At 47.1% G+C, this 24164-nt stretch overlaps 1 protein-coding gene across 8 annotated transcripts in view; it reads left to right on the top strand.

The window, feature by feature from the left end:
* PTPN13 (protein tyrosine phosphatase non-receptor type 13) overlaps nucleotides 1-24164 on the top strand; it is a 1030035-nt gene that overhangs the window by 509601 nt on the left and 496270 nt on the right. For all 8 annotated transcript variants that reach the window (XM_078676288.1, XM_078676281.1, XM_078676285.1 and 5 more), the window contains 3 exons: nucleotides 536-718; nucleotides 5753-5915; nucleotides 16900-17305. In XM_078676288.1, coding sequence (XP_078532414.1) covers nucleotides 536-718; nucleotides 5753-5915; nucleotides 16900-17305 — 752 coding nt within the window. The remainder of the gene's footprint in view (nucleotides 1-535; nucleotides 719-5752; nucleotides 5916-16899; nucleotides 17306-24164) is intronic.

Raw genomic sequence — 24164 nt, 5'->3', positions numbered from 1 at the left:
GCTCCACACATGGGGCCCCAAAATAGATCTTGCCCAGGGCCCCAAAACTCCTTAAGATATCACTGGGGTTAGAACACAGCTATCCACTTGATGTTTGGTTTGTGCAAGATAGATTTGGTCTCAAATCCAAATAAGACCATTCATTGGCTACGTATTGAAGCAGAGATAGAGTTAACATATATGCTTTTATCTCTATCATTTGAATATCTGGAATAAAACAATAATCCGATATACAGGCCTAATCATGCACTTTGTAAATTGATAACTACTTTGGCAATACTGGTGAGTGATTTTTTATTGAATTACTGCCTATCACATGTCAACGTTTAGTTTCCAGCACATGCTTCTCAATCTGAAATCTTATAGCTTAACTTTTATTAAAAAAAAGAACAAAACAATCCAGAGGGTTTAACAATCTCTTTGATTAAATATTTTGGAGGATTTGTGCTGTGCATGTGTTGAATGGATTAGAAGTACAAGCTATATTTGCAGTGCCTTAATCTCGTATGTTTTAACTAACTGCTATCTCTCCTAGGTATGCCAGCGACTCACGGAGTATGGTGTTCACTTCCATCGAGTATTACCAGAGAAGAGATCGCAAACCGGAATTTTACTTGGAGTTTGTTCCAAAGGAGTACTTGTCTTCGAAGTCCACAATGGGATTCGCACACCAGTGCTACGTTTTCCCTGGAGGGAAACGAAGAAAATTGCTTTCACAGTGCGTATTCTCCAAAATGCTTTGTTTGAGCGGTTTGAAAAAAGGATCTCTTCAGTAAGAAATCCTAATGTGCCTTCTTTTGTAACTTTCCATAAATGTGCTACCTTGTTTTGTAAAGTGCCTCTATATATCGCGCCTTGCAGATCCATGTAATGTATGCAGATGTGTAAATAAGTTAGTTTAAGTGCTTTTTAGGTTAAAACATACAAATGCTTTATTATGTTAATAACCTTCTGGATTAGAAATCAATCTGTCTGTCAGTTTTGGTAAAGCCTGGGAATGTATCCAGGCACTGTCTTGTGGGCGTTCAGTCAAAGAGCCAGGTCTTGAGTCCCTTCCTGAAGTTTCTCAGAGATGGAGCGGTTGGAGATGGAGGGGGAGAGCGTTCCAGGCTTTGGCGGTGAGGCGGGAGAAGGAACGTCCTTGGTTGGAGCAGCGACAGATGCGTGGTGTCTGGGCGAGGGCGAATTGGGTGGAGCGGAGGTTGGTGGAAGTTCATGGAGTTGTTCATGTATTCAGGTCCTTGGTTGTGGAGGGCATTGTAGGCCTGTGTCAGGACCTTGATATGGCATCTCTTCTGGACGGGGAGCCAGTGGACTTCTTTCGGGTACTGATTGATGTGGTTACTTTTGGGCAGGTTGAGAATCAGTCTGGCAGCTGTGTTCTTGTTTGTCTGGAGTCTTCTCCTGAGTTTGTTGGTGGTTTCTGCATAGAGTGTGTTGCTGTAGTTGAGCCGGCTGGTGATGAGTGACTGCATCACGGTTTTCCTGGTGTTGATGGGTAGCCACTTGAAGATTAGGCAGAGCACGCGGAGTGTGAGGAAGCAGGCTGAGGAGATGGCATTGATCTGTCGTTTCATGGAGAGTCCACTGTCGAGGATGATGCAGAGGTTGCGAGTATGGTTTTTCGGTGTGGGTGCCGTGCCGAGTTCCGATGGCCACCAGGAGTCAGTCCAGAGCTGTGTGTCTGCTGAAGATCAGCACTTCAGTCTCCTTTGCTTTGCACTTCAGGCAGTTGTCCTTCATACAGGCTGCAACGCTCCTCAAGCAGTTGTAAAAGTTAGCTGTCTTTGTGGTAGGGTCTGCTGAGAGTGAGAGGACGAACTGTGTGTCGGCACCGTAGGAGATGATGTTGATGTTGTGGATTCTAACTATGTCTGCTAACTGTGTCATGTAGATTTTGAAGAGGGTAGGGCTGAATCTTGAGGGATGCTGCAGATGGTGCGCTAGGGCCGTGGGATGCAGGGAGGGCGGGGGGCGGGCGGGCGCTCTAAATGCATCCAATGAGGAACGATGCCATCCATCTGAGTGTGCCCTCTTTGATTCAGATTTGGTGGGTGCTAGGAGACTGTGTCAAAGGCTAAAGAGAGGTTGAGAAGGATCAGGGCGTCTTAGTCTGCTCTGTGAGTAGTGTATGGAGGTTATTAGTTGCGGCGATCAGGGCTGTCTCACTGCTGTGGTTGGCTCTCAAACCTGATTGGGAGGGGTGGAGTAGGTTGTTTTTCTCCAAGTCTTCAATGAGTGGGAGGCTGATGGCCTTCTCTATGACTTTAGCTGGAAATGGCAGCAGTTAGATGGGATGGTTGATCTGGAGATCGTTGGGGTTTGCAGAGGGTTTCTTGAGGAGGGGTTTCATCTCTGCGTGTTTCCATGCATCGGGAGAGGTGGCTGTGGTGATGGAAGAGTTGAGGATGGTTCAGCCGGTGACTGATCTTGCTGCTACTGAGGTTGAAGAGTTGGTGGGGCATGGGTCAGTGAGTGCTCCAGAGTTTATAGATTTCATTAAGGTGGTAGTGTTCGGTGTGCTGAGGTGTACCCATGAGGTGATCGTGTGGTCGGCAGCGGTAATCGGGTGATTAGGGATGCTGAGGAGGTCAGAGGATTGAGCATATAAATTCCTGTATATGGTGGCAATCTTGTTGTGGAAGTGGTCAGCCTGGGTGTCGCTTAGTTCCTGTGTGGTGGAGATCAAGCTTCCGGTGCCTGGTAGGCAGGTGAACTCTCAGATGATGGTGAAGAGGTCCTTGGTCTGGTTGGCTCTGGCCTCTATGCGGTGTTTCAGGGCCTCCTTTTTCGTGACTTTGAGTTAGTGAAGGTAGCGGAAGAGGGTGGTCTTGAAGGTGGCTCGTTCGATGTTGTTTCTTCTGGAGCACCATTTTCTTTCCAGTTGGTTTCATCTTTGTTTTGCTGTGGTGAGTTCTGGGGATTACCAGCAGGCTCTTTTTGTGGGGGCTACTCGGCCGGCTGCTCTGGTGACTCAGACGTTGAAGTTCTGTACTGTTTGATCCTGCCTGGTGGAGAAGTCAGGCTGGGAGCTGCAGAGGGCGTCTGTCCATTGGTGCTGCATGGCTTTGGTCCAGCTGCGGAAGGAGGTGCTGTCGTGACTGGAGGTGGTGTGTGGGGCTCCAGCGATGGTGAAGTATACGATGGAGTGATCAGACAAGGTGAGATTCGCGATGTGGATGTATTTGACTCTGTTGCTGGAAGTGAAAATGGGGTCCAGCTTGTGTCCTGCTCTGTGTGTGGGGTCTGAAACCAGCTGTGTGAAGCCAATGTTGTTCATTAGCAAACTGTTAGAAGGGGCGATCCCAGGGGAGGACAGAATATGTATCTGACCACCCTGTGACCCACCTCTCCCAGGAACACTGCCGAGCACTGGCGGGAGACCCCTCAGGGAGAGGGTCTCGAATCTAGGATCGCACGTGCTGAGCTAGCACCACTCGACAAAGAGACTCCACACAGTAGGGTTCAGGAGAACGTATTCTTTATGTCTTCAAGCAAAACTGGATCTTTCTGATCCGCAGGGTCGTATGTACAACAGAGCAAGGGCTCAGAAAGTCTCTGTAGGGATCGGGGTAGCGGGACAGTCTCAAGGTTCAAAGTCACTGTCTGTGCGTATCCGGCGCACAGCTCTCAATCCTCGAGCCGGGGGATACGGGTGGATCGTGGGTCCAGCCGGACCAGGATAGTCTCTGAGCCGCGATCGAATTAGCAGGGCTCGAGCAAGGATATCGTAATTGTTACGGTCTTAGGGAGCCGCGATCAGATCAGCAGGGCTCAGGAGTTCTCAAGGTTGCAAGGTATCCGCGACAGCGTCAGCAGGGCACAGGTGGTTCTCGAGTAGAAGTCCTTCTCTGCTCGATAGGAGCCGCGACGAGGTCAGCAGGGCTCAGGTGGTTCTCCCGGTTGAAAGGGAGCCGCGACAGCGTCAGCAGGGCTCATGTGGTCTCGGGCAAAAGTCCTTCTCTGCTTGGTAGGAGCCGCGACGAGGTCAGCAGAGCTCACGTAGTCCAGGATACAACTGTTGATCGTCCCAGAGCAACCCTTGATATAGGACTGCCCTCCTTTGATGTCCGGAGTCCTCGCAGGCAGAGGTCTTAGCACCTGGGAGCCGGTTGTTGTGGGTTCCGCCTTGGCGGCTCCTTTCATCCTTTCGCCTTGGGTCTGGAGGGATCCCAGACACTCAGCAGGCCTGGAGCCAGCCCTCAGGGAGGCCGGATGGGTGATCGAAACTCATCTCACAAGGGGAGGTGGGAGGTGTGATCGAGTTACTCCTCCCTCTCTCGTTCACGGGGAGCGCTCTAACCCCCAGCCGGGTATGGCGCGCCGAAGGCCGAGGTCAGGCTGGGGCCGGGGCGGCCATCTTAGGTGCAGGGACATGGGCATCGGCCCCGGGTACCGGGGAAATGGAGGGACCGGTCGGGTGAATCAGGGGTATGGGGAGTTGCACGAGTCCTGAGGGGTCACTACGGGTCAGGGCGGGCCACGCCACGAGGCCTGGTCCAACACAAACCTAAACAGTGTATCACCAACAATTACAGCCCAAAAGTAAATTTAGAATTAAATGCAGAGACACTGGGGTCCAGGGGGAGGGGTTACCTGGGGCGGCGAACTAAACAAATCCCTGGCAGCGAGGGCGAACTGGCAGCTGCATTGAGGCGAAAACAGCGAAGGCAGATGCTCTTATCAGGGAGCAAAGGCGACTGCAGCAGCATTGGAAGGGGGATTGACTGGTTAGACCAGTGGTCAAGTCATGCCCCATTGACATTAATAAATCAATTGATTAGCTTGCATGAGCATGCACATCAATATAAACTTTAAGAAATTGTCACTGTATGGATTGTGGTGTATCGCAAATGCATTATCATTTCCCCAAATCATAATTTGTCCAAAATCTGTTTGGGTGTTTTCCCCAAAGCATAATTTTACCAACATTTTTAAGGCATCAGTAGTGTGATCACAAATCTTATTTCTGAGATACATTCTGTGCAGGTCGTTAAAGCTCTAAGGTTCCTTTTATTCATTTTTTTCTCTCCACCTCCCTCCCTCCCCTTCCCCTCCAAAATGAATTCCTAAAACCGACGGCCTGCATTGCAATGCAGTTGTTGGGTTCTTGTAATCCTGCTTGTGGAATTAGAGGAGAGGCAGTCTAGTGGCTTTAGTCAAGTTTTCTGGATACCCTCCATGTTCATCCAAAATGTAAATTTACATGAATTTCATGCCAGATTGGTTTCATTTGTCAGGCATTCTAAAAGCAAGATTCAGTTTTGCTGTTTGGTAGATTAACCAGCCAGTATGAAATCTTGTCTTTGGTACTTGACAAAATTATTTTCTAAATAACTTTATCCCCTTGTGCTTGAAGCTATAAATACATAGTATGCAAATATGTACCAACGGACTGTACCATGCAGAGTTTAATAGTGTTCCAATTACATTAGTTTTGTCTCAACCTAGTTTCTCTAAATCCAGTCTCAGTCACGCCCCATACTCCAAACTGTTCTAAGAACAGTGTCTCATGCTAAATCAGTGCTTACATTAAATACCTAAATAAAATCAACACATGAAATTGATGTTTGTTGATGTGTGGTGGGATAAAGTCTGAATTTAGCTTGATACCAGATGAACATTAACAACTGACTCATAACTGGTGTTTCTGATGCTTTTATCCATGCTAGACAAGGTTGGATGTCCTTTTAATCTCTTTTTGTTATCTGAACCATCTATATCTGTCATGTGTGTGTTTCTCCTTCTGCAGAAGAAGAAGATATGTTTGCAGAATACATCAGATGGCATCAAACATGTTTTCCAAACTGAAAACTCTAAGACATGCCAATACCTCCTTCACCTGTGCACCTCCCAGCACAAGTTCCAATTGCAAATGAGAGCCAGGCAGAACAATCAGGACACACAAGAGATTGGTACGGATGGTTTTTTCCCTTTTTTTTTAATTGCGTATAAACATTTATAGCATGCAAACTGTATAGTAGGAGAAAGCATAGCACTGTTTAGACGTGAGAATTACAGACTTTAAGGCCAGCCTGACATTGAATTCCACCACTTGAACTTAAGATTGTGAATTATCATCTACAAAAAATAAAGGATTGCAATTCTGCGGCTTATTCATACCATAATTGTGGGTAAAAGACATATTTTTAGGTCTCGACTAGGCAGGGCTTACGCTGTCTCTTCGAGACATGCTGTAGTCGGATATGAGCTTTAAGCTCCACCTATGTTTCGCCTAAGTATTTTATTGGCTCCTTTTAGAATTGTTTTTATTTCATTGCTTTATTTGTTTAATGGTCCCTCCTTCTCCCTCTTTAGTACCTACTTCTCTTCAGTTGTACCCTCCCATAAGGACAGCCCCTCTTACATGTGACTTTACTCTGTACGTTTTATTTTCACTTTCTCAGCACTCTTTTCTTAATAACTTCTTCAATGTTGCTGGCGTTGCAGGCACAACAGCCCCTTTCCTGATGCATTTCCCCGACCCAGCCTCTCTTTGGGCTGCAGCTGCCTTCTTCTCCACCCTCCTGCTTGTTATCATTCATTTATAAGGCTGCCTGTCTTTTTTTCTATTCATTTACTTTATTCAGGATATGGGCTTTACGCTTTCTTTTCTATTTATTAACATTTTTATTAGCATTCCCTGCTTTAGCTTCATATGTTTAAAGCTAAAGCGCAGCTTGCCGCGATTGCTACAAAAGTAAATAAATACAAAAGAAAAATAAATGGTTGCCGTCTTTTTTTCTATTTATTTCCTTTTGTAGCATTCGCAGCACACCGCGCTTTAGCTTCACATGTTTAAAGCTAAAGCATGCGAATGCTTCAAAAATTTCGGCGGTGGGTTGAGAGACACTTTGTCCTTTGAAATGTGCTTACCGAGCACTTTGCACTAAGATGACTAAACTATAGATGATTCACCTATCACAGGGAACAATCTATTGTTCTTTTGAATTTGGCGATCAATAAATGAATTTGGTTCTACGATCTGGAAATTAACGTAATCAATTTGAGTTATCACAGACTTCTTAACAATCCGGGTACATTCCTGAGTACATTCCAGAATGCAGTACAGTTTATTATTGCCCTGAGGAAGCCCTACTCAGGGTGAAACGCGTTGGCTGCATCTACACTGCATTACGCTTTTTGTGGTTCAAGCATCCATTAAAGGATCTGATAAAATGTAATTGAAGAGTCTGGATAGATTACTTTGCTTAGCATTTGTGCCTTTTAATACTTGTGTTGCCTCTCTGTGCTTTCTCTTTTTTATTATAGTGGTGTAGTTCATTGGCAGTGGACCAAGGAGGTGGGCAACAGTGATTTTGTGCATTCAAACATAGCGTACAGTCAGGTAGTGCGGCGGTAATTATCCCACGCTGCCATTTCTCTTTTCTATTGACTATTATAAAGAAATGTCACCAGAACTCAACATGGCGTTAGAACTCAGTTATAGTTTAGATTTGCCGTCACAGTGCATGCTGCCAGAGCCTGCAGCCTAGGGAAAGGCAGGTCAGTCCACGGAGCATAATGAAAGCAGCTGATTAAAGAGCAAAACAAAAAGTTGCTTTTCTTTCTTTTGCTTTACTTTTCTAGCTCTGTGTCAAGCAGAAAGTAGATATTTATGGCAACATGATTTTTTTTTGCACTCCTTAGGTAATTATAGAAAAGCTGAATCTTTCTGCATGTTTCTACTCATTCCGAGCTACTGTGCCTTTTCTTTAAACAAAAAAAAAACGGACTTGAATTAAACCGATTCTAATATCTTTTTACATTAAATATCTACCAGCTTTTTGATATGTTTACTTTTGCCCTAGAGATTCTAGTTTTAGTCTTCATATTTAAAAACATGCCCGCTCTTTGATATGAAAGAGCTGCACACCAAAGATTTGAATGTTTTGTAGGAAAGGTGAGGTGTGACCATATATTATAAGACATAAAGTAACCTTGTCATCAGGGACGCTGAGCTAGGTGTGTGGGAGATGCTGCAACACCCTCAGAATGATATTGTTTGAGTTCATAAGGAAAACTAGTATCTTTTGCTATGCTTACAAAGACGAAGATTAAATTCAAGGAGTCTTCTGACAAAATTGCTGCTTATTTTTTAACATGGAGATTAGTATTTATTTTTCCCTTTTCATTCTACAAAGCGAGTGCATTTTCCAAATGTAACACTCCTCGTGAGGTACAGAGGAGAAAGAAGGCACCTGCATTATGCCATAATATTATCTAACACACAACAAAGTTGAAATACTTACAAAGGGACTTCTTAAATATTTCAACGACATCACCAGCAATAAAAGGACAAATAAGACATCTTGTTTTTTTCTTATTCTGAAGTGTCATGGAAAAATATTTAATAGAATAAAAACAAATTGCTTGTGTAACATATTGGTTTAGCAGTAAAACTACACATATGATACAAAAAGAATTGCACATTTCAAGTGGACTGGTCAATGGAAAATGTGCTCTCTCTGCATTTAAGTTCCTGACCACTCTATGCTTTACTCATATTTGGGAGCATCTGCTTCACAATACTCCACTGGATATATACTACAGCAATACCATTCTCTATCTGAATGGTCGTGGCTCATTTGCTACACTTGTCCTTTATCTGTGGTTTGACCTGTCACAAACACTCTTGTAGAAGCGCAGGCATCGGCACCCTAAATAACTGGCACGCACACCAGCAATTTTCAGCCCAGCTGTGTCCACAAGTTGCCCATATCCCATTTATTTACCCCCTCTTCTGCACCCAGTCCAGGGATTCAATGTGACATCATCACTGAGATGGCAGTCAGTCAGTCAAATTTGCTTTATTCGAGGTAAAACTCATAAAAGCATACAGCATATAAACAGTTGTATTAGTTGCTAAAATATGTACAAGTCACAAAATTCATCATATATGTTTATACGATTAAAAAACATTAAAAGAAAGCATACTGACTACAGTTTAAAAAATCCGTTAAAATAAACGATGATTATAGTTAATGCCCACGAGAACACAGTTTGAACATTTACATTTTTTCTACAGAGACACACAAATTAAGGAAGACAAATCAATCACATCAAGGGGGTCAAGCCCACCACAAGTTTTCTTCTAATGGCCCATGCCCACCCCAAGCGCAACTGTAATAACCGGCAAGGTGTTAGTGCAAATTATTCTTAAGGCCACCTTGCTGTCCCTAGTGCCTAGCAATTTGCACATCGCCTTTAGCCAAACACGTCGGGGGGTTAAATAGGCCCTACAAACAAAAAGAAGATGGGCGATGGTCTCACTTTCACTTTTACACGCCGGGCATATTTTAGAATTACCTTCACCCCATCTACCGGTTAATGATTTTATAGGGAGTGACCCTGCTCTGAGCTGGAAGTAGAGCTTCCTATCCTCCGGCTTTGTGATGTTTTCCCAATAAGGCTCTAAGCTAGGAGAAACGTTTTTTTCCAGAAAGCGACCCTCCATAGTGGAGGGATCAACATCATTCCAGATCCGGTAGGCGACCATTTCCCAGTACCTTTCTTTTAGGGCGTCTTTGGATGGGAACTGAGCTGTCTCGGGGTTCTCCCACAGCCCCTGCATACCCATAATCCCCAATACTTTGTGGAGTTCTTGGAGCCAAGTTATCTTGTGGAATATGTCAGTTTTGTTTACATCCAGGAATCCCTGATCATAATGCGTGAGTTCACGAGTGACCCAGATACGACGCCAATATAAAATAGGTCGTAGTCTAGCCATATCTGAGAGGGCTTTCCTGCCTAGATCATAACGCAGCGGTTGCATTGGGGTACTTTTAGGGAGGCCAACAAGATTACGCAGGAATTTATTTTCCACAAGCGTTAGTGGTGCGAACTTATCATAAGCCCATATTTCGGCACCATAAAGGGCCGAATTTAGGGCTTTCGCCTCATATACTTGCAGTGCTGGCTGTACCGGCTTGGCCAGGGACTTCCTGTGCTCCCGACTTATAGCTCCCGTGTTTTGGTGGAGTTTTAATGCCGCCATTTCTATATGTTTCCCCAATTTTACTCCTTTTGACACGTGGATGCCTAGGTATACAAAGTCCGATACCATTTCCACTTTTTGTCTATCCATAAAAAAGTTCCCTCTAAAGCTGTGATGGGGATTAAATACCATGAGCTTTGTCTTCGTAACATTAACTTCCAACCCCCGGTTAACACAAAAAAACTCAAAAATCTTCAGGGCTCGCTGTAATCCACCAGGGGTTTTAGATATAATGAGCATGTCATCTGAAAATAGTAGAATTGGGGTTTTCACTCAAGCCAGGCTAGGGGCATCTACTCTTCCCAGCAACATACGCTCAACTACCCCATTAATGTACAATGAGAAGAGCGTGGGGGCCATAGCACAACCTTGGCGCACCCCACGCTCTACCGGGAATTCAGAGGTTACTTGGCCATGACCCCCCCCACTGTATTTTTACATAATTTGACTCCTGCAACCTCATTACGAGAGTTAGGATCTCTAGCGGCATACCCATCTCGCTTAGCACTTTCCACATCTGGGATCTGGGGACTAAGTCAAAGGCTGCACGTAAGTCTATAAACGCTGCATAGATGTTGTCTTTTCCTAGTACTACCGTCTTCCAATATAGTAATGTAAATCTGAATATCTGGTCTGTAGTACTAGTTAATTTACGGAATCCAGCCTGGAAGGGGGTCAAAATGTTTTTCTCTTCTGCCCAGGCCAATATTTTCTCTAGGGTAATTTTTCCAATCACCTTTTGTACGGGAAACGGCCACTACAACGAGGCCGTTTCAACGAAAACCATAACCACGCATGCATTACAACGCATGCGTGGTTACGACTGCCTTTACCACGCATACTTTTACTACGATGTACGTAGTAAATGCATGTGTGGTAAAGGGTAAAAATAAAAAAGGGGGGATTGGGGGGGCTTGCCCCCCCAAAAATAAACCACTAACCTTTAGAGGGGATGTGCAGGAAATCGGCGGCGCAGGAGAAGGAAACGGCCGTTTTTTTTTTTCTATTTATGACGTCACCACGGAAAAAACGTGGAGAAGGAAAAGCGTGAATATAGTATTCCGTTGTAACGCATGCGTGGTAAAGGCATGCGTTACAACGGAGTTCGTTGTAAGATCATACAACCCTTTTGTACCGTGTCTAACAGGCTAATAGGCCTGTAATTCCCAGGCTGTGTTTTGTCGCCTTTCTTGTACACCGGGATTATGACTGCCCCTTGCCAAGACTTTGGTACTGGTGCCCCTAGTGCCACGGCGTTGGCCAACTTTGTTATATAAAGTCCCCAGTGCTTTTTATCATGAAGAAAAACATCCGCGGGGACCCCGTCTGGTCCTGGTGCTTTCCCCCTCAAGACAGAGTCAAGTGCCACTGCTGTGTCATTAATATTGAAGGGTGCGACTAAATATAAAATGTTTTTCATAGGTTCTCGGGACTTGTCCTCAGGACGGCATGCGTATTGGGGGCCAAAATACTCTACCCACATACTCTGCGTTACGTGGTTTGTTGGTGGATCAGGATGTCCTCCTTTCCCCCACTTAACAATACTCCAAAAGAGTTTGGAGTCCCTAGCAACACTGGCTAATTTGAGGTCTTGCCAGAGTTACTCATCCCATTGTTTCTTTGCTGTGCGGATGCTTTTTTTATAATCCTTTTTTGCTACCCTCACAGCAATAGGGTCTCTTCTTTTAATTGCAGTTCCAAGGGATGTTCTTGCAATTCTGCAACCCTCATTATACCATCCCGCGCTCTTAGGGCATTTATTTTTGCTCCTGGTTTTGGGAGCTACCTTAAAAAAATGGCCCTTTATATTTCCAAAGAAGCTATCGTGTAGGTTAGTGATGTCTCTCAGGTCTTTTCCTGTCGCGTTTTCTGACCTCAGTATGGTATCCATGTCAGAAGTGGTTTTGTTCAGCTCATCACTAATATTCTCCAACACCGTGTTATTCGTTACAACTTGGGGCCACCTCACCCTCCTCATGTCATTTGTTGGGACAATATCGGCTATGGCCTCCTCTCCCTGGTCGGACCCCTCTGGCTCCCCTTCCCATAATTGATGAGTAATTCATAGGGGGTTGTGATCGCTCTCCTGCCTGGAAACAACCTTCATATCTTTTATCAAATGCCAAATTGCCATATTACAGATAACATAATCAATCCTACTTTTTGAGCGGCCATTATCAAAGGTGTTTTCTCCATGACCATCACTCACTGTTCTTCCGTTTAATGCTCTAAGTCCTCTTTCATTACATATTGCATTTATCTGGATTATGCTATCTGTCCATCTGTCTGCTGGTTTTAGATCCAATTTAGGGATTCCCCACTGGGAATCCTCTTCTTCCCCTGAATACCAGTCGCCTACTGTGAGCGGCTCAAAGGTCATATTTAGATCGCCAGCAATTATTATATTATTCTCACATGGCTGGGAACCAATCAGATGGTCAAGGGCTACCAGAACCTTGGATTTCTCACCACCAGACCCTCTAATATACAAATTATAAATATCTAAGGTGCCCAGAGAGCCCATTGTTAGCCTAATCAGCTGTATGTCCCTGCTGTTAGTTGGGAGTTCTACCACTTTATCAAAAAGTGCTTGGCGTAGCCAAATGGTTAACCCCCCTTTCGCCCGACCTTTAGGTCCCTTGAGTGCCGACACGTAAAAGTTCAAGAAACCCAGGAGAAACTGGGGCTCGCAGGCACAGGTCTCTTGAAAGAGACAGATGTCAAAACTGTTTATAAAAGAAACCCATTCAGGTGATTGTAATCTAGGGCCCAATCCTGCCAGGTTCCAGGATACTATCCGACCCCCATCCCCCATGGGATCTTTCAGAAATCCTGAGGCAGCTAGGCTAGGTGTGCTTTTGCCATTTACCCTTTGATGTTCACTTCCCATATTTTGGGCTATGGTTAAAGCATTAGCCACCACCCCAACAGGAACACTGAGCACAGTGCCAATTGCTGAATTGACCCCTGAAAGGCCCGCACAATCTATCCCCTCACACCCACTGCAATTTGAAATAGGCTCACTATCTCTAGGCTCCTGGTTTCCCACATTCGCCACCCCTATCCCGTTAGATGGCAGTCAATCTATGGCCTCCAACCCAGAGATACTGAACCTATGCCCATCTACACTTAAAGCTGTATGTGAAGCATTCCAAAATGGGAGAGGGGGCAGCTTCCTCTATTGTATGCCCGACCGGCTAGGTGGGGAAGATCTAAGTTCTAGCTGGAATAAATTCTCAGCTAAATCCTCGGAGGACAAAGTTAGTTCGATGACATCTTGACTTTCCCTGGGATGGGTCAGTCTCCTTGCTTTTATTATGTCGTCCCTTATAACTGATCTACACCCTCTGACGTGACGCAGCCAATGAATGGCCTTGTTTGTCAGAGTGTCTACCCCTTCCCTGTGGCAGTCAGCCCTCCTTTCTAGCTTTGGGACGTTAGTCATAAATATTTTCTTTGTAGCAAAGTTCCCTTTCGTGAGGGCTTCCCCCCTGCTGGGGTCTGAGCTAGAATTTGGTGTCCCTTGTTTAGAACATTTGGGGATGCTATTTTGGAATGCCCCTACCACCGGCCCTGGATCCTTTTGCTGCGACACTCCTGCTAACCCCCTGCCCTCACTAGCGCCCCTCATTTTCCTCTGCTTAACAGTCCTAGGCTGTTTTTCTACTCTATTTTTCTTCGGTGAGCCATGGGCCCTAGTTGTTGGATTTGTAGGGGTAATTGATATCTTTTCCGCCTCTCCGTCTACACTGTGGGTCTGGGGTGCTTTACCACTCAAGGAGACCCATTTCCCCACTAATGCTTGGGTTCTTTGGGTAGCTTTAGTTGGATAGGCGATAGTTTGCTTATGAGGAACCCCTAATCTTGGCCTGGGGTCACCTACGTTAGATTTTGTAGCTGGGGTTAAATTAATAATCAATAATTTCATTACCTTAATCTCATCCCTTAGAAGTGAGACTAGTTTAACTAGCTCGTTAATGGTTCCTGGGCAATCATTGGGGCTTAAAGAGATCACTCCCCTTACCTCTTTCTGTACTATGGGATGTATTGGTTATGTGGCTAGGGGTAGCATGTGCCACCTCGTGTTGGATCTCTGCTAATGCCGTGAATCTATATGAGCATGGTATTGGTTCATTGTTGATTACTACTGTTACCTGGACTTTTCCAGCTTGGCTAGGGGTTTCGCCAACTAGTAGCCCTGTTTTCCTTTCCCCCCACAAGTTCTTTTCTGGCTTTGGTGGTGACCTAGCAGCTGGGGGTTTAGGCTGTTTTTGAAACATTTCGGGATGGTGATAGGATGGCTTACTAGCTCTTCAGTGACTGACTCCAACCCCCCCATCCACCCTGATAGACTCCGTTAGGTCAGGGGGCCCCATATCATTAGTCAAGATGTCGTGACAATCATCAACAATAGAGTCAAAAGAGTCAATCCTGTTGAGTACACAGTTCATGGCAGCGTGTTTTAGTCCCCCCCTTTGCTTTCTTCTTTTTACTTTGCTTTGGGCGTTTGGCCGACTCAACCCCCCCCCCCCGCCTTCCATGGATTTGCGCTTGCCCATAGTTCGAAAAACTTTCCAATAGAGATATTGATAACAGTCACACCAGTATATTCGTAAATGAGAGAACAGTCTGTGCCTTATTGCATAGCTTGAGTCCTTCAAAATTCCAAACAATGTAATCAATATATCGGGATGTTGGTGGTGTGGCCCGTCCCGTCCTCTTTCGTCCACGGACGGCCACAGACGGCCCGCCCTTGTCCCGGGCTTCTCCTGGGACACTCCCCCGCAGCAACAGCTCTGTTCAGCTATAAGGGGCGTGAGGCGACCAGGGGGCGGGGCTGGCAGGGAGCGCACGACCAGGTGTTGGTGGTCAGGTCGGGCAGGGGCTCCTGGGAGATTGAGTCCCTGCCGGCGATGCTGCTCACTGCCCTGCTGAGACGTCTGCTGCCCCCGCACTGCTCGACGCCACCAGTCCAGGCAAGGCGATGAAAGCTCCTGCTGCCTGATTAACGAAGAGGCACCCGCGTAGCGGGTGCGGCGAGTTGCTGCGCTGGGTCTCCTCCCCAGAGACAAACAAGGGCTCCTCACGGGAGTTCGATCAGTGTCCACTGAGATGGTAGTGTCCTCGTGGGCCATTACACCTTTGAATTCAGTGGCGTATCATTAATAGAAGTCCACTCTGAAAATTGTTCCAGCACCACTGCCTGCCACACATAAAGGCATTGCAAGTCACCTTGGAGGTCGATAACCTTACAAAGGAACAAGGTGCTCTGCCTCGTTCCTCTATATGTTCATGGAACTGCTCTGTGACTTGCAGTGGGCAAGTGTTGCTCCCCAGAGGTCCCTGGGGCGAAAGCTCTGTTAGTCACAGAGACGGCGTTGGAGGAGGCCAAAGCCAAAAGTATGGTCTTTGCCCCAACCCACCCACAAGTCAGAGACTGCGAGATTATGTGTGTACTGAATAGAAGTTGAGTGTTTTTAGTTAATAAAATGTGGAAGGGATGTAAATTGCCACCCGGCCTCTTTAACACTTTGTTTTGCAGTTTACATCCAGAGGACCAGGTGAGGCACGAGGACATAAATAAATGGAGGAGCCACCGCTGAGGGTCAGTCCTCGGAAGTACAGATCTGATCTATACGTCTCTTGTGTAAAGGGGTGCGTCCAAGTGAGGCTATAGCTGCTGTATCCCACCCCCCGTCTACAATGTGCATCATTTTTTCTGAAAAAAATATATACTTTCGTTGACTGGCGAAACTGCTGGCGGGAGTTTTTCAAGGAGACTTAAGGGGAACATAAAAGTGTCCTTTGAATATAGCCTAATGGGCTTGACTGAAGTTATACGCAGCTGCCAAGTTTTCTCATTGCTTATGGTTGACATTTCCATTGTTTCAATGTACTGATGAGTAACATTCAACTGCCAAAGGTGTGATGCTTAGTGACATGAAGTTCATAAAAAGAGAATATCTGAAACGTACACCCTTTTGAGAATTGGGAATTTCCCTTACCCCTGAAGTAGGAAGTCACTATTCTACTGTCCCTACTTTAAAATAATGACTTGCATACTTATGGTGCTTTTGGTTGCAGACTGGGGTATCCAAAACTACAAATACACGTCACTATTCACAATAGTGAAATAAATCTGTTTCTCGTGGATCACCCCCCCCAACACGCACACACACACACGTGCCCACACGCCCTCACACACACTCACCCAGACAGAAACAGGAGTGTGCCCGATTGATGCTCCCAAGCATGGTCATCATGGGACTACTCATCCAGATGGGGGCATTCTGCAGCTTGATACAGTGATGGGTAGCACCACCACTCTACCAGGGTATGCAGCCGAACACTGATACACACATGCATGTCTGCACAGCTCACAGGGCTGCTGCTAGAGAAATACAGCACTACCAGCAGCTTTGTGGTGAGCTGTGTCCAATGCACAGCTCGCCCAGCATGTGTTCAATAATATTGATCAATGTGTTTCCAAAAAACATTGTATCCTAATCTTCTGATTCATCTGTGCTTTATTAATATTAACAGTTTTATTTTTCTAAAAAAGTGAACGACTGTTATGCTTTACTATACTCTTTAAATGCAGTGAAAGGTACACAGTTTTTACAGATGAGTATGTTTTGTAATGTTGTTAATCTACAAAGCGGCACCCTGTTTTCATTTTAAAACTAATTGGTTAATGAACTACTTTTGGCATAGAAATTCATGCCAGTGTTATTTTGTGAGCTGGAATAACAATCTTAATTTATTGTTGAGTTGATAGTTGCTGCATTAATCACACCCTGCATCATAAAGTAAATATTCTAGACATAGCATATATATAGGATTTGCTGCTTTCACACTGTTTGTGGTGTATGTTTGCTGACATGTTCTTTCCTCTCTTGTAGAAAGAGCTTCATTGCGGAGCATGAGCATCCAAGCTGAGTCCAGCCGCGGGTTCGGGATGGGACGTGCAATCAGCACAGGAAGTTTGGCAAGTAGTACTCTCAACAGGTATGCTGTCCGTCCCTTGTCGTCAGAGGCAGAGATTCTCAAGAGACTGTCCTGTTCGGAAGTGTCCCTGCTGCAGCCACTGCAAGGCAACAACACAAAAGAAAAACTGGACAGGTCTTTCTGGGAGCAAAGGTCCCATGTGATGAGCAAGTCCTATCATGATCTGAGCCAGACCTCTCTTTCTCCTAAACGACAAGCGCTGAGTGCTGGGATCGGCCACAATTCTCAGACTATGGGGAATGCATTTCATCATCTTGCAAAGTCAGACACTGAATCTGTGACTGGGTATGGAAGAATTAAGTAAGTATACATTATCTTACATTTTAAAGCCTTTCTAAGTATGGGACAGATGCCTCTGTCCATTACCTCTCTATTCTAAACATGTGGGTAGCATATCACTCTGTGAAGTGACTGGAAACTAGAGCTTTACCAGCAGGTAGCACACATACAGTTGGGTTGTGCAGCCAAGCCACTATTGCGACACAAGTGCCCACCTTCTACTATTTCCTTCTTTCTACCCATTGGGGTGTTTCAGTAGCTGGCTGTCACTTATTTTGTGACGTCTAACATGAGACCCAAGCCCCATTTCGTTCCCTCAAATGTGTATTGCTTTTTTACTCTCTTCTTTGAATAGCCTATCCCATAATGCTCTGGACTGAAGCAACTTGTGCCGAGCCACTGTCAATGAATAGCAAATATTTCTATGTTTACTCTGAGACCCATGTGGGGAATGGTCGTCATCTTGTGCACACCACCTTCTTTCTTTTATCATTTGTACAAGGTCCCTTCGTGCCACAAATGCTGGAACTGATCAGAGTAGTTAAAAGGTTATTGGGAGGGCAAATATCTAGGGAAGGAGTGCAAAAGACCTAAGGATCCTTGCAGAGCGGTACCCTCACTTGTTCATGAGTCGCCATTGCCCCGTTGTTTTAAATTAATCCCTCCACCTGGGTGAGGCTGTTCTGTGGGATTACGCCAAAAACTCCATCTGGGTGCTGCTTACATCATTGTACAAAGAGCTCAAGCTAATGTTTGTCTGTGGTCACAAGTTAGTGACTCGAGTCTGTCTGTGCCATTGAGTCCTAGGAGTTAGACTGGGATCATAGGTTGGTTCTTTTTCAAGCAACCTCAATTACATCCCCAGCCTCAAAAGGGCTCACCCAACATCAGATTCCTCATTCTCCCATCAAGTAGATCAGAGATCTTGATGGATGCAGAGGTTGTTGAGAAGAAGGATGCTTAGTTAATATGTGAAGTATCTTAACATAAGAGGCTGTGAAGAGGCCAGGCTCCCTCTGTGTTAGGTTGCAGTCCCTCTCTCCTCCCCACTACAGCGTTTTGGCAGCCAAAGTGTAAGCACCAGCCCCAGCTAAGTTTTCTTTACATGACCACGGAGAAGAGTCTTTAAAGTAGATAGCTCTGACATGGATTACACAGGAGGATAAACTATACAACACCAATCTCCTCGATCCTGGACTAGACTCTGGAGAGACAGAAGTTCACAACATAGTGTCCCATTCTGTTACCATCAAGCACACAACTTGCACCAATGACTCATTCTCTCTAGGTCTTAGTCTCGAGGGCTCTCCAATGCCTGCCACTCTTTCTGAGAAGCTGGAATCTGTAATGGATAGGTCTGAGACATAGGACCAAATAGGTCAGGAGCTAGTGAATTTTTAGGTCGTTCTGCCTGCTAGTCTCCCTTTGGATTTACAGTCAGTGCATGGTAACATACTAAGTTCCCACCAGAGTTGAGGCTCATGTCTAAATGCCCTGAGTGCCACGCTGAATACTGGCACTCCTGTGGATCTGTTTTGGGCTAGTATAAGTTTGTTAGAAATGGGTTCCTGGTTAGCTGAGGTATACACCCAGGCCAGGCAGGAATCACCACAGTCGTCAGGGTAAGTAAAGCACACACTAAAGGTTTACCTGTGCTCCTCCTTTGGTAGCTGGGCACAGAGCAGTCGTGCTAAACTAAAGATGTAATATGTAAAGTGTTCGAGGCATGTGGGCTGCTGAATTCATATCTACAGCATAGATCACCGCCTAGTGTTGGGTCCGGATGATTGCACATTGTTGTCCTGGAAGAGTCTTCGAAGTATCACGAGATAGGTGGCTCCTCCCCTGGACTACAGTGCGCATGGGCATCGACTCCATCCCCAGATTGTTTTTTTCCGCCATTGGGTTTGGATGCATATTTGATCACTCAAGATCGGAATCGATATAAACTTTCCTTAAGGCCCGAAGGCCCTTTCCTATAGCGTCTGTATTGTCTTGCGTTCGGTGTCCAGCTCTGTTCCGGCTCAGTTCCCGAGTCGGACATCCAGAGGAGTCGCGTGGCTCTTCGGTGCTCGAGGCCCAGTCGACGCAACCAGACTTTCGACGACACATCATGGAACGGAGCCCGGTCAAGAAATGTCCCGTGTGCGGATCGAAGTATCCCCACATCGACGTCCACCCGGTGTGCAACAAGAGCCTGTCGCCGGATCACGATGAAGCCAACTGTATGGCTTGTTCCCGTTTTCGCTCGAAGAAGACGATTCGACTTCGGTGCGTGGCGCACCAGGAGGCCCGGCAGACGGCCCCGGCACCGGTGGACATTTTTGAAGGAGACGAAGAAGCGGACGAGCAAGAAGTTCGAGAGCCGCTTTCTACTCCGGCAGTGGAGATCGACTACGACGCAGACATCGAAGTGCTCGATTCAGAAGAAGTCGTCGACGAGGTAGGAGACGACAATGAGGCCTATGGGGCCACGGAAGATAGCTCAGGTGAAGAGCTACGCCCCGATTGAACAATCACTACGGCTCAGGTCGAGGGATCGCCACGTGGCCTTACCCAAGACCTTACACCTGGATCCACGGTCTCGCCTACGGGCCCGACTACGGACACTTCTGCGGAGCCGCCATTGGTGAAAACGAAACCGAAAGTGAAAGCTTCGGTATCGACGAAACCGAAAGTGATAGAGACGCCGTCGAAACAGAAGACGTCTGTCGCTTCGGTCGCCTCCTCGTCTTCCGCCATGTCGGGGCAGCCGAAGCCGAAGAAGGGTGTCGATCCGGTTAAGTCGCTCAAGGGCGTCGAACCGAAGTCGCTCAAGGGCTTCGAACCGAAGTCACTCAAGGGCGTCGAGCCCAAACAGCTCAAGGGCGTGGAGCCGAAGACTGGGGCACAAAGACCAATTGTCAAGGCCGCCGACCCGAAACCGTCGGCGCCGAAGGCCGTCGTCACAGACGGAGGACATAACGATCCAAAAGCGGCAGTTCCTGCACCTCGGACGGAGAAGGCCAAAAGTTCGACGCTCGAGTCTGCACATGCAGGTAGACCGAGAACGCCTGTCGGGTCGACAAAACCGTCCACCTCCTTCATGAAGCAGGTGTCGGACTCATTGCAACGCATCAGGAACAAGGCTTCCGCGGTCGATCCGAAGGATACTTACACCCCGAAGCCCGCTGCAAAAACGCCAAAATCTTCGCACCCAGGACGGTCGACGACGCACCCATGATGGTGTCCACGGGGTCGAAGCCTCCACAGCCAGTGGTGAGCTTGAAGCATCGACAACCCCGAATGGAGGAGCAGTCGGAACATTTTATCGACGCCGATACCGGTAAACTTTCACTCTACAAGAGAAAGATCACGCCGGCACAGCCTATGGAGTCCTACATAATTCCCTTGAAACGCAAAAGGCCTTCTACGGATTCCCCAGTTCTGGTGGAGCCAATTGATCCACGGCCTCGGACCATTCCTCCATCCTCACCCACTTATTCTGATGTGGAGGCTGGGGAGGGGGATGATGAGGAGTACAACTTCCCTGCCAACACTGATCCTGAGGATCACCAAGACTCATGGGCAGATGCAGGGGACCCTGATGATCCGCACACTGCCCAGGACACTCAAGTGTACACTGTCAAAACCTCCCCCACTGAGGATTCTGCGGCATTCAATGCTCTCATTGAGATGGCGGCTAAAAATCATGATGTCCAGCTGCATGCTGACCCTGTTGAGGTGGACTTCCTGTTTGATACCTTTTCCACCTCTGAAAAGACTGTCAAGACTCTGCCAATGCTAAAGGGGGTTCTGAAACATGCTGCAGACATTTTTAAGGAACCCACACGTGCCAGGGTTATAAACCCCAGGATTGAGAAAAAGTATAAGCCGGCACCTGGCGACCCTACCTACATCAAGGGCCAGTTGCAGTTGGACTCTTTGGTCGTTTCTAATGCCCGGAAGAGGGCAAATTCTCAGACCACTGGTGATGCTCCTCCCCCCGACAAGGAATCTAAAGTGCTAGAAGCATCTGGGAAGAGGGTGGCGGCTCAAGCGGCCAATATCTGGCGTATTTCAAACACTCAGGCACTCCTGGCCAGATATGACAGGGCACACTATGATACACTTGAGACCCTGTTACAGCACTTGCCCGATGAGTATAAAGAGGCAGCGGAGATGCTCATTCAGGAAGGGAAGCTCATCTGTAATGCTTCTATTAAATGTGCTCTGGACGCAGCGGACACCGCGGCCAGAGCCATTAACACGAGTGTGATGTTGCGACGTCAGGCCTGGCTCAGAATCTCCGGGTTCAAACTTGAGATACAGACCACCATCCTCAATCAGCCTGTAAACCCTGATCATTTATTTGGACCTGAGGTGGATACCACCCTGGAAAAAATAAAGAAAGACACCGAGACTGCAAAGTCCATGGGGGCTCTCCAGTCCCAGCAGTTCAGGGGTAGTACTTTTCGTCGCTCAAGCAATAGAGGTGTTTCCAGAGGCCAGATGTCCCAGCAAACACAGTACAATAAAGGTGGGGCGCAGACCTCTTACAACAAGCAGAGTAGAGGCGGCTATCGTGGCAACAGCACCAAGGACAGAGGTCGTGGAAACAACAACTCCCGATCCTCCGCCACCAACAAACAGTGACGCCTTGTCACTGCCCCCGACCATACAACACCTGTCGGGGGGAGACTCCAGCAGTTCCTGCCAGTCTGGAAATACATCACCACAGACAGGTGGGTCAGAAAACGTATCCAGTACGGTTATTGTCTGGAGTTAACGTCCACTCCACCCAACATCCCACCAAGGCACCGTCCTATGTCAACAGAGCATTTGCACTTATTGCAGCAAGAGGTGCTCGTCATGCTGCAAAAAGGGGCAATAGAGCTTGTGCCGGTGGAGGACAGAGGCTCAGGAGTGTACTCCCTGTACTTCCTAATCCCGAAAAAGGACGGGTCCCTCAGACCCATACTGGATCTCAGGCCCCTAAACCAGTACATTCTCTCAGAACACTTTCACATGCTCACGCTGCAGCAGGTTCTTCCGTTGCTCAATCAGGGAGACTTCCTCGCAACATTAGATCTCAAGGATGCATATTTTCACATTCCACTACATCCGTCACACAGAAAATACCTCAGATTCACCATTCAGGACCAGCATTATCAATTCAAGGTCCTCCCTTTCGGAGTAAACACAGCGCCCAGGGTGTTCACAAAATGCCTGGCGACGGTGGCTGCGCACCTCAGGAGGCAGAGCATTCACGTCTACCCTTATCTGGACGACTGGCTTGTCCAAGCAAAGTCGGCCCAGCAGTGCGCTGCCAACATGTCCCACACCATTCACCTTCTTCACGATCTGGGATTCTCACTGAATTATCCAAAGGCGCACCTTCAGCCAGCCCATGTGCGGCAGTATCTGGGCGCGACAATAGATACTCTGGCAGCCACGGCTCAGCCAAATTCTGTGAGGATCAACAGCATTCAGTCACTGATCCAGAAGTTCAGACCGCAGCACTCGCTTCCGGCACGAGTGTGCATGCAGTTGATAGGCATGATGGCCTCCTGCATTTTCATAGTCCCGCATGCGAGACTACATATGCGTCCGCTTCAGGAGTGCTTGGCACATCAGTGGAATCCGGCTCAAGGACAGTTGAAGGACCTAGTGTTGGTGACCGGTCGGGCATACAACTCTCTGCATTGGTGGAATCCACACAACATTTGCAAGGGCCGACCGTTCCAGGAGCCTGTGCCACAGATTATCCTGACAACAGACGCGTCTCTCCAGGGATGGGGAGCTCATGTACTCCACTACACAGTGCAGGGACTATGGACAACGCAGCAACAGAAGATGCACATCAACTACCTAGAACTGATGGCAATCTTCATGGTGATGAAGGCATTCAAGGTACATCTGTGCAACAAAGTCGTGTTGATCCGGACGGACAACATGACAGCCATGTACTATATTCAAAAGCAGGGAGGTACACACTCTCCACAGTTGTCTCATCTGGCTCAGAGCATGTGGAAGTGGGCCATTCAGAGGAACATCTTCCTCATGGCGGAACACCTCCCGGGCAAGGACAATCAGATGGCGGATCTGCTCAGCAGGTACAGCCACCAAATGCACGAGTGGGAGATACATCCATCAGTACTCCGCCCGTACTTCCAGCAGTGGGGTCATCCAGAGATAGACCTGTTTGCCACAAGGGAAAACGCAAAATGCCAAAGCTTTGCCGCCAGGTTCCCTCACCCACAATCGCAGGGCAATGCGATATGGATGAACTGGTCAGGCAGATGTGCGTACGCTTTTCCCCCAGCACCTCTCATACCACTGGTGGCACGAAAGCTAAAGCAACACTCGATGACACTCATCCTGGTTACTCCAACGTGGGCACGCCAACCATGGTACACCACGTTTCTAGAACTATCCGTGGTACCGCATCAAAGGCTGCACCTCACACCCTGCCTTTTGACGCAGAGCCATGGCGACATTCAGCACCCAGATCCGCAACAGCTCAACCTGGCGATCTGGCTCCTGAGGTCTTAGAATTTGGCTACCTTAACTTGCCTCCGGACTGCATGGATATCATACGGGAGGCAAGAAAGCCCACCACCAGAGCATGCTATGCAGCAAAATGGAAGCGGTTTGTCATTTACTGTGCAGAACACAACATCAACCCGCTAGATGCATCTACTCACAACCTCATTTGTTATTTGTTACATCTTTACAAATGCAATCTAGCATATGCTTCCATTCGGATACACTCATTCGCCATAGCGGCTTATCTCCAGAACAGGCAGCATCTCTCAGTTTTCAGAGTGCCTGCCATTAAAGCCTTTCTAGAAGGACTGAAACGGGTCATTCCTCCCAGAACCCCGCCAGCTCCTGTATG

The sequence above is a fragment of the Lissotriton helveticus genome, chromosome 2_1, assembly GCF_964261635.1.
Source record: "Lissotriton helveticus chromosome 2_1, aLisHel1.1, whole genome shotgun sequence".
In the NCBI taxonomy this organism is placed as follows: domain Eukaryota; kingdom Metazoa; phylum Chordata; class Amphibia; order Caudata; family Salamandridae; genus Lissotriton; species Lissotriton helveticus.
Note: the sequence above shows the minus strand (reverse complement) of the source record. Positions and strands in the feature narration are given on the sequence as shown.